A 10,668-nucleotide genomic window follows, 5' to 3' on the forward strand; every position below is an offset into this window, starting at 1 on the left:
TGTTGGAAAAGTTTGTTAGATTTTTCTGTAACTCAATTTTCAGGGTTAGAAGCTACAACTCTTAGTAGCATTTCTTTTTTTAAAGTTATTTCACTCAGTGCTCGAGGGTTAAGGAACAACATTAAAAGAAAGGCAACTTTTTTATATTGTAACGATTCTGTGTTTTAGTTCTGCTGGGGTCCATACGGTTATTTGTATTTGTTATAAGTTGCATTGTGATCCTTTCTGTTGGAGGGTTCTGGGCTCCCACTCTCATGTGATAGGCTGTGGGCGGGGGATGGGGGGAGCGGGAGTACCAGGACCGGAAGTGGGGGAGAGTTCAGGGAGTTATGAGGCGTGAGCTGCAGCCTCAGGAATAGCAGCTTGTACCTATTTCTAATAAACCCTGTTTGGCGGGACTACATCTCCGGTGTTGGCGTCATTACAATATATTAAAATTTTTAAAGCAGATTTCTGTTTTATCCAAGAAACTCATTCAACTGCAAATGATACCAAGTTCTGGAAAAGTCAGTGGGGGACGAACTATGGCTGGCAAATGGCTCCACTCAGTCAGCAGGAGGCAACATTACCAAACAACTTCAGTGGAGATGGATTATGTCCACACATATGGACATTTTGTCTTATTAGTTGTATCAATAAATGAAGAATTTTTTTTGTTGGGTTCTATATATGGGTACAATACCAAAGCAGAAAATATGCAACTTTATGATAGATGGAGTAACAGGGTGAATTACTTATGTGGAAAATATCATATGAATATTATTACTATTGGTAGGGACTCTTAACGAAGCATTAGATAGATTTCCTCCAAAGGCTAATACAAATCCAAACACAGTTCTAGAAAACTTTATGTCAACCTTTGGCCTGATTGATGAATGGAGACAAAAAAATAACTCCAAAGTTAAATTTATGTGCAAAACAAAACAGGCTCCTTTAAATCAAGAACTGATTTCTGGCTGCTGTCTGATTTAATAACTGATGAAATGAAGTCAGAGATTCTTCCAGCTCCGTTATCAGACCACAAACTTATTTTAACTGGAAAAACTCAATTAAACCAGTATGGAAAAAATACAGTTACAGCTTACTGGAAACACAACTCTTCACTGTTAGAAAATAAAACAGTGGAAGAAAACATTAAAGAAATAATTATAAAGTTTTGTAATACAGTTTGCAGTCAGAAGGAATTTAGTAAAAATTGGGAACTCCTAAAATATGAACTTCAAAAAATGTTTCTGAAAACTGGAGCTGAGATTCTAAAAGAAAAAGGAAAGTAGAATCAGAAGTAATAAAAGAAATTATCTTATTGAACAATGTTCTGCCAGAAAATGTATCTGAAGAACAAAAGATCAGATTAAACCATTTACAACTGAACCTGGACAATATTTACATTTCCAAAGCTAAAGGAGCGTACATCAGATCGAGGCAGGAATGGTTAGGAGGAAAAAACTCTTCTTATTTTTTAGATTAGAAAAAAACACCAAATATCTAACAGTATTATGAAACTTCAAATCAATAATAATATCTGTGAAGTTCAAATCTCTTCTTACTGTGAAACTTTTTTCCAAGAACTTTATCAGTCAAGATGTTCTGATGAAACTGTCTCACAATTTATTAACTCTGAATAAAATGCAACAAATTAGTAAAAATAATAAAAACAATGTGATTCCTTGATTACACTTGAAGACGTCCAAAAGTCCATCAATAAATTAAAACTAAATAAGTCACCAGGTACTGATGGCCTCAATGCAGAATTTTATAAAAAGTTTTCAGAACAGCTATCACCATTTTTACATCAAGTTTATCTTGAAAGTTTGGATTCTGGGTCAGTTCCTCCAACAATGACCCAAAGTCTGATTACACTGACCCCTAAACCACAGGTTGAACCCAACCCTGACCCTGACCAATTACATTACTACACAATGACTACAATTATTGCAGGTTGTATTGCTACAAAAATTCAGAATACTCTTGAAGAAGTTATTGATGAAACTCAGTCTGGATTCATACCAGGTAGACATATAACTAATAATATTATCTTGGATCTGCTAGATTACTCAGATTTAATAGAGGGATGATCTCGTTTCTAGATTTTGACACAGTTGAACATACATTTTTATTTAAAGCATTAGAAGTATTCAGATACGGACAAATCTTAATTAAAAGTTGTCAAATGTTATATAGGAATTGTACTGCATCTGTAAAATGATCACCTGGCTGCTCTAAAAGATTTGATTTGAAAAGATAAGGGTGTCCAGTCTCCACACATCTATTCATTCTGGCCATGCAAATTCTTTCAGTTAAAATCAAGGAAAAAATCACAGGGATTAATGTTGCAAACAGAAATATTGTAATTTCCCAGTAATTTGCACTTTTTTAAAAGAATAAATGTGAAATAAAAAACTATTGAAATCATCAACACCTTCTCCAGAGCTTCTGGTTTAACTCTAAATCTAAATAAATGTGAATTACTTTCCATTAAATCTCATTTAAAGGCACATTCCTCAACATTCCTATAAAAGACAAAGTTAAATATCTTGGAATCACAATAATTAAAGATCAAAATATAAGATCAATAGAAAATTTTAACCCCATAATTAAAATAGTTGAACAAAGATTTAATCTGTGGCTCCAGTGAGATCTCTCTCGTTTAGGACGTTCATTATTAATCAAAGCTGAAGGTTTATCTAGACTCGTTTATCCAGCCCTTTACATTAATAAAATAAACTTTAACTTTATATGGAAAATCAAATGCCATCTCATCAAGAAAAATATTCTAATGAATAAAGTTGAAAAAGGTGGAATTGAAGCCATTGATTTCACATCTTTAAACAATTCATTTAAAATTAAATATTTAAAAAATCTAAAAAACAAAAACTCTATATTTAATGATATTCCCATTTACAACTTTGACAAAATTGCAGGATTTGACCTTTTCTTCTTAGATGCAATTATAGTTCAAATGATCTACGTTTCATAAACAAATGCTGTAAAGCTGGTCACTTTTCTCCTCATAAATATTATTTCTGGAATAATGAAGACATTAAAAACAAAAATAAGACAATCTTTTGTAGAAAATGGTTTGATAGGGGAATATTACTTGTAAGCCAATTATTAAATCCAAATGGTTATTTATTGTCTTATTCTGATTTTATGACTTTTCTAAAGAAAATGTTTGAAACAATCCCCAGTGGCTCATTAAAGCTTTTATCATCTTCAGATCAAATTCACTCAGTGCCAAATTATGATCCAAACTCCATTTATGTTGATTATGATTATGCCTTTAAGTAAGAAAACCAACAAAATGTTAAAAAAGATTCTTTTACCAGATCTTGTTTTTTCACCAGCTTGTATATTTTATTGGTCCAACATTTTTGAAAATATAAATTGGAAGTGGACTTGGTTGCTCCTAAAAATACTTAAACAATAAAGTAAGAGAAATTTCTTATACAATTATTCATAATGTTTATCATGTTAAAGCATTTTTGATAAAAAGATATAAATGGGATTTGGACCCTTTGTGTACTTTTTGTAAAAAATAATGAGGAAAAGCTTGTTTATCTTTTTTGTGATTGTAATTATAGCAAAATATTCTGGAGAGATATTATATTGAGAAAGAAATCTCAATATTACTTTAACAGATCAGGATGTTTTGTTTGGGATGGAGAAATGTGAACTTGTCAAAACAGAATTTTTATGTTAACTTTTTTATTATATATGGTAAATATCATATTCACACCTCCTAACATTTACAACAAAACCCTAATTTCCAGATTTTATTATCTTCTACTAATATCTATATAGAATCCTTAAAAATCAGCTCCGATGCTAAAGCCATTAAATCATAACTGCCCTTAAAGACCCAGTACAAGCGACATGCCTTTACTCTTCCACCTTTACAAGCAGAACCAGAAAATGGGCCATGTCTTTCAGAGCATAATTCACCAGATCAAAGGTCAAAGGAGGTAACGCTGGATATCTACTCACAAGAAAGGCTTTCAAAAAGCCAGCACCTTCTGAGTGCTGAATATAACTGCTGGTGAACAGGTGGATGGCATGAACCTGATTGCACTGCAGTGCAGCAACATGCAGATGGACCAGATGGGCATGACTGGGAAACAGAGCAGGCAGACGGGCCAGAATCAGAACATGTCTAACAACCACACCACAGGAAACACAGCAACATGAAGGAATCTCAGGAAACATGTGAGCTGATGCTCTCACACTGATCTCACTCGTATCAATCCCAGAATGCACTGCATTCACCCGCCTCCAGTCTGGAGGAGGAGATGTGCCACAGCAAGGATTCTCCTGGAGAGAATAAAACTGAAAGAGTCCAGAGAACAGGACTGCATCTGCAAAGACACGCAAAGCAAATATTCAGCCTACCGTCTGGTAATCAGGATGTTTTATGACTCACACAAGCCTTGATCTGGCTTATTTGAAATCCTGCAGAAAAATCGGACTAATTATAGATTCCCCAAAAGAGAAGCTTTTACATATTTGTTAAAACTGTCACTGTTGAGACAGTTTAATATGGTACAATCTGTGAACAGATCCATCTCCTCAGTGCTAAGTGCAGAAAGACTTCACTCAGTCAGAAGCAAACAATCAGGTGGATCCTAGTGCTGTTGGTCATCCCTCCCTGTGGCGCTGCTCAATCCCCTCCCCCCCTGCTCTCTGCTAAGCTGCAGCTAGCATAGCCTGCCATGAATGCTAAGGCTAGTTGCCAGTCACACCAAACATGGTAATGTCAGCTGCAGTGTGCATGTAAGCAGATAAGAGGAAAACACACAACAGCAACAAAAACTCAACAGGCTGTGGTAATGGAATAAATTAAATAAAAAGAAGGCTCCCCTAATTAACTGTGACTCCAGAAATCTTTTTTTTTCACTCAATTCTAAAGAATCTTTTGGCTCTAGTGTCCAAGCCGGGTCACGGGCGCGTCTGATAACCGAACAATGTGTTCTCACCGTAATACCAGAACGGATCAGCAACAGCATGAAGATGCTGGCATCGGCCCCAGATGTGACGTTATCACTGGACGAGCAGCAAGATGAAGACAAAGGCGTGATTGTTCCTGAGACATGAACAGTTTCCTGCAGGAGGAGAAGTTGTTAGTGGTGTGAGGGAGCAGAGCGGGTGGAGCCGTCACACGCAGCGCTAGCAGGAAGTCACGTTGATGATCCAGGTGAAGGGACCTGTGGCTCCCACAGGCCGGGGGCCACGCAGGAACTGGAGCCTTCTGGTTGTGTGACTGCAGGTGGCCACTGAATTATGATTATTTGGGAGCAAAACTCAGAATTGTAAAAATACTAACATTATTTTATTTATTTCCGGTCGACCTGCTATTCTTCCATAAATATTGTTACTATTCTGAGATTTGGCTCTAATGGAAACCAGTAAAACTCACAGGGAGTAGTGAGGGCCAGGAGATCAAATAAAACACATTTTTACCAAAACTCTGATTCTGAGATTTATTTAACATTTTGATAAGAAAAACCTTGGGTGTTCTCTGTCAAAAAGTTGTAAAATTCGCAAGAAAAAAAAAGATTCTCTGATTAACAGTACAAGTAAATACATGTTAAAAGTGAGACCTTTTGTCAGATTTTAAAATCAGACATTTGCAACACAAAGTGCCAGAAATCATGCAGGATTTATGAGCAACATGGCTGCTGATGCAGCTTCTTCCTCAGGATCATTCTGGATCCTTCAAGGCGTCACATACAAATATGATGAAAGTCACATTTCTTCCAAGTCTTATTGGACATATGTTTTTGTTGTTTATTTTTCAGGGTGTTTCATAAACATGCAGCCATGTTGGATTTAAATTTTCCCACCTGGAATTCTGTTTTCCAGGGACTTTTCTGTTAATCTGCAGAATGAAATCCTCCAATGAGTCAGAGCCAAGCTGGTTTCACTTTAATGATATAATACATATCTAACTCAGGAATTACATATCAAATGTTGTCACACCAACAAAGCAGTCGCTACTGTCTGAAGTTATTGTCAGTGAGGAAGAGGAGCTGCCGCTGTGGCCTGAAGGCTGGTCATCTGAGCATGCTCAGATGGTGTTTGGCAGACAGGTCTGGGTTTTATCGAGTGCCGTGTTCATGGAGCAGCCGTGAAACATTCCTCCCAGCCGCATCCGGCGGGTGAAGCTCTGGGTCTTGGGGTGGTAGCTGCAGGGGGCGCTCTCAAAGCTGGGAGGAAGCCGGCCGTAGTCGCCTGACGTGGTTCTGTACAGGACGCTCTGGGGATGGATCTTCCCCAGGGACCCTTCCTTCACCTTCGAGCTGATGATGCAGGAGAAAACCGGGTTTCCAGGGTTGCTGCATGACCTTACATGTTCTGCTTCCTGAGGAAGTGACATCACTGCTGAGCCTGGAAATCATTCACAAACTCTGCTTTAAAACCTTGCCAGTGTCTTTGTTAATCAGTTTTTATCTTCATCTTATTAAACTTTTGGTAAAATGTTCACCCTTTGACCCAAACTATTTTTAGCTTCTCTGGTAGAATAAAAATAATCCAGAAGGAAATATTTTTAAAAGCTTAATTGAACAATCCAGACCAGTCCTGTACAGCTGGAGGTCTGACTGTTGGCATCTGAATAATAACTAAAGGTGGAGAAAATGTTTTCTCTTTTTTGCATCTCAGATAAATGTTAAGATATTTGAAGTTTCGGCTTCTAGAAAAGAAAGTTTCTTGAACTGTCAATACAGAAAATCTGAGTGCTGAATCAGTTCTAAGGTTCAGATAGTTGCTATGATGCGAACCGTGGAAACAACGTTTTGTTTTTACTGGTTAGCGTCTGAAAATCTCAAGTAATCCCTGAACTTTGACTCCAAATCCCAGGGGAGTTGAAAAGGCTTCGTGGATGCAGAGCAGAGAGAGAAGGAAGTTGAAACCATCTCTTCCCCGACTCCAGCGTCTTTCTGCTCGGCTTTCTGACCGTAAATGTTAAGGCGGTGAACATCTCCGGCCATTTAACTCAATCAGCAGCAGTTCAAAGTTTGTTGGTCCTGTTTTCTTACAGATTTTAGATCTATTCAGTTTCTATTCTCTTCTTGCAAAAGCTCTTCAGTGTAAAACAGAACAGGAAGTGCTGGTAAGCTAACTTCCTGTCGGCCGAAACTGGAACATTTTCCATGATAACTCCAGTAAAAGCCTCCAGTCTAACCAGTTCACCAGTTACCTCTGAGTCCTGCTGGACAGCCGCGTCGTCTGGACTTCGTTTGCGTCTTTCAGCCGCTTGAGAAAGCAAGGCGTCTGGTTTCCATGGAAACAGAAGACAGCCAATCCGGACCAGTCTTTTTTTTTAAATGTATATGTTTAATTTAAAGGGTTAAGGATATTATTATTATTATTATTATTATTATTATTATTATTATTATTATTATTATTATTATTATTATGTGGAAGCACAATATAATAAAAGCGCTAACTCTCCAAACCCTAAAGAAACAGCAAAGGTGCTCAGGTTAAAGTAGAGTTATTGTTTTTACACGTTTCTGATTATTTAAACTAAGTTTTTCAACTGAGGCAATGTAGGTTTTTAAGCCAGCCTCTTTAAGGTTTAGTATTCTTTTACTCCATTTTATCTTGTGAACTTAATATTTTGCTATGATGTCAAATTGTTAAAGATCAGCAATGTTTACAATTTTGATGATTCAATGTTCTTTCTAACTTTTTCTGGACTTTTCAAATCCAACCAAAATGTTACAATATGATAACAAAATAATGTTCAGCATTTCACCCTCACGCTGACAACAGGAGCAGTCGTTGCTGACATTTGGGACAAATATGATTTTTTAGGGCCAGAGTCGTTAATGACAAACTACAGACAATGTTTGTAACCTAGTCAGATTTTTAAAGACCCATTCAATAAATTAGAGTATTATTGAAAAGTTCGTTAATTTTGGGAACTTGATCACTCAGTGAAACGCGCAGAAGGCCTTTATTTGTGATAATTGTGATGATTTTTCTCTTACAACTAATGAAAACGTGACAAGAAGAAAAAGAAGAAGAAGATTTACCCTCCAGACCAGAAGGGGCGGTAGAGCTCTAACCAGCAGGCTGCCAGCTGCCATTACACCAGAAGGAGAAGCTACAGGTTACAGCACTGAAGCCCCGCTGCTCTCTGGGCTTTTAGTGGGACTTTATCGGAACCGTTTCTGGATCCGGTTCTGGACCCGGGATGGACAGTGAGATCCAGCGGGACGGCAGAGTCCTGGACCTGACCGACGACGCGTGGAGGGAGGACCGGCTGCCCTACGAGGACGTCTCCATCCCTCTGGTACGGGCTGCTGGTTCCGGTCCAAACTACCGAACCCAGGGTGACGCACTGTTATTATTACTAATGGATTAGCAGAACATTATGACCACCTGGTGAATGATACTTTGGGTTCTCTTTAGAGAACCGGTGTTGTGTGACATTCTGCCCCCTTGTGTCGGGAGCGCGAACTGCAGCCAGAGAGGATCCGTTCATTTCATCTGATCGATTTCTCGGTAAAACAACTCAAATAATCATGTCAAGGTTGTAACTTTCACTTTAATCGGCAGCTAACAAAATTGTAAAATAAATAAACCAGGTCATCTGTGGAGGCCTTCTTACAGCGTTTAGTTTTGTTTTTAATCGGTCTTTTTCCAGCTTTTTCACTTAAACCTGACAATTAAAGTAAGTCACCAAACACAGGTTTCCAACACGTTGTGTTTTTATAGCTGATATAACAGGAAGCAAGCTGCCACGAAAAGATGAGAGTGTAGGTTTTCTGGAAAATCCCGTTGTAATGTAAAATGTGACAGATTGCTGGATAAAAGAAATTTCTAGTTGTTAATCTTTGGGGGCTCAATCATACTATCACACATAACAATAATTGAGAATTTGAACGCATTTGTTCTCTATTTGCCAACGTTATGAGGAGGGAACCAAATACTTCAGCTGCCTGAAATAATCTGAAATAATCAAAGAGCATTGAATCGGAGAACAGGTTATTTCAGGCAGCTAAAATATTTGTTTCCCCCATCATAGCTTTGGGAAATAAAAATCTAATGTTTTAAAACTTACAGGATTTATTGTTGATGATGAGAGGATTAAGCACAGTTAAAGACTTGCTAGTAAATTAATTAGTTCCCATTTTATGGAGGGGAACGGATTGTTTCAGGCAGTTGAAATATTTGGTTCCTTCCTCATAACTTTGTCAAATAGAGAACAAATGTTTTCACATTCTCAATGGTAGTTATGTGTGATAGTATGATCGAGCCACCAAAAATTAACAACTAGAAATTTCTTTTATCCAGCAATCTGTCACATTTTACATTACAACGGGATTTTCCAGAAACACTCCCATCTTTTCAGGAAGGCTAATCTTTGTGTCCTGCTGTCAGCAGCTTCCCTCCTCTTATATCAGCAATGAAAAATCATAAATACACACAATGTGTTGGAAAACCATGTTTGGTGACTGACTTTTATTTGTCAGGCTTGAGTGACTAAAGTTTGAAAAAGACCGATTCTCTTGACGATTAAAAAACAACACAGTGTAAGAAGACCTCGTTTATTTATTTAATTTTCAATTTTATTAGCTGCCGATTAAAGTGAAAGTTACAACCTTGACATGATTCTAATGTTTTACCGAGAAATCGATCAGAAGCACCGTGGAAATGAACGATCCTCTCTGGCTGCAGTGCGCGCTCCTGACACAGGGGGCAGAATTTCACACACAACTGGTGTGTCCGGGTCAGAGAGGTCAGGGGTCATCTGACCATCCTGATCAGAGTTAGAAGTACTTTATTGATCACCAGTTTGTTGACAGTTACTGGGATCTTCTCATTCAATAGAATGAAAATTGTAAAAATAAAAAATTATAGAAAAGAATGATTAGTGGAGGGGAAGTGTGAGTGAATCAATGTTATCATCACAATATTTAATTCAAATAATGGTAATAATAATAAATATCAGGTTTTCCTAATAGTGTACAGACTGTAAATTTTGCCTCTGGTTCTATAAATGTTCTGCAAAACATTAAAACCAGTTTCTATCAGTTAGATTTCCAAGACACTGACATAAAGTCAGACGCCCCAAAGCTTTTAGGGCAGGGTGGGCAATCCTGGTCCTGGAGGGCCGGTGTCTCTTAGACGTCTCTCTGGTCCAACACACTTGGGTGTGGTGTAGGGGTTAGGAGAATCACCTCCTCAGTGCGGTCAGGTTCTCCAGAGTCCTGCTAATGACCTCATTATTTGACTCAGGTGTGTTGAAGTAGAGACACATCTAAAAGTTGCAGGAGACTTTTAGGCCCTCCGGCCCTCCAGGCCTGGAGTGGCCCACCCGTTTTAGGGCGTCCCGATTCTGATCCAGAAAACCTTCACTCTCACCTATCAGGATATTTTACTCCTCCAGGGTTACAATACTATTGCTAGTAATAATAATATATTCTATTTTTACTCCTTCTGATCGGCGGTTTGTGTCGCAGAGCGAGCTGCCGGAGGCCGAGCAGGACAACGGCGGATCCACAGAGTCGGTGAAAGAGCAGGAGATGAAGTGGACCGACCTGGCCCTGCAGAGCCTGCATGAAAACACACCGAGTTCTGGAAGCTGAGGAGCCGTCCAGAACCGGACCGGGTTCATCTGCTTGCTTTGTAACAACTAATAAATCTAGATGTTGTGCATCTTCA

General features: G+C 38.2%; 2 protein-coding genes across 2 annotated transcripts; one reads left to right on the top strand and one right to left on the bottom strand.

The window, feature by feature from the left end:
* Nucleotides 1-5,904: 5,904 nt before the first annotated feature.
* Nucleotides 5,905-7,282, bottom strand: pierce2 (piercer of microtubule wall 2). Its single transcript, XM_032546626.1, has 2 exons — nucleotides 7,193-7,282; nucleotides 5,905-6,381 (listed from the first exon to the last, which is right to left on the bottom strand). Exon 2 carries the CDS (start codon nucleotides 6,368-6,370, stop codon nucleotides 6,062-6,064), a length of 309 nt encoding a protein of 102 aa, XP_032402517.1. The 5' UTR covers nucleotides 6,371-6,381; nucleotides 7,193-7,282; the 3' UTR covers nucleotides 5,905-6,061.
* Nucleotides 7,283-8,069: 787 nt separating this feature from the next.
* On the top strand, nucleotides 8,070-10,668 carry anapc13 (anaphase promoting complex subunit 13). Its single transcript, XM_032546634.1, has 2 exons — nucleotides 8,070-8,293; nucleotides 10,467-10,668. Exons 1-2 carry the CDS (start codon nucleotides 8,195-8,197, stop codon nucleotides 10,590-10,592), a joined length of 225 nt encoding a protein of 74 aa, XP_032402525.1. The 5' UTR covers nucleotides 8,070-8,194; the 3' UTR covers nucleotides 10,593-10,668.

Source organism: Xiphophorus hellerii, chromosome 2 (assembly GCF_003331165.1).
Source record: "Xiphophorus hellerii strain 12219 chromosome 2, Xiphophorus_hellerii-4.1, whole genome shotgun sequence".
NCBI classification, from domain to species: Eukaryota; Metazoa; Chordata; class Actinopteri; order Cyprinodontiformes; family Poeciliidae; genus Xiphophorus; species Xiphophorus hellerii.

What these genes read in the sequence shown, in the direction of transcription:
- pierce2 (XM_032546626.1), bottom strand. Translation starts at nt 6,370, where the DNA reads ATGTCACTTCCTCAGGAAGCAGAACATGTAAGGTCATGCAGCAACCCT.
- anapc13 (XM_032546634.1), top strand. Translation starts at nt 8,195, where the DNA reads ATGGACAGTGAGATCCAGCGGGACGGCAGAGTCCTGGACCTGACCGAC. An exon ending in AGGACGTCTCCATCCCTCTG is followed by an intron (nt 8,294 to 10,466) that starts GTACGGGCTGCT and finishes TTTGTGTCGCAG; the next exon opens with AGCGAGCTGCCGGAGGCCGA.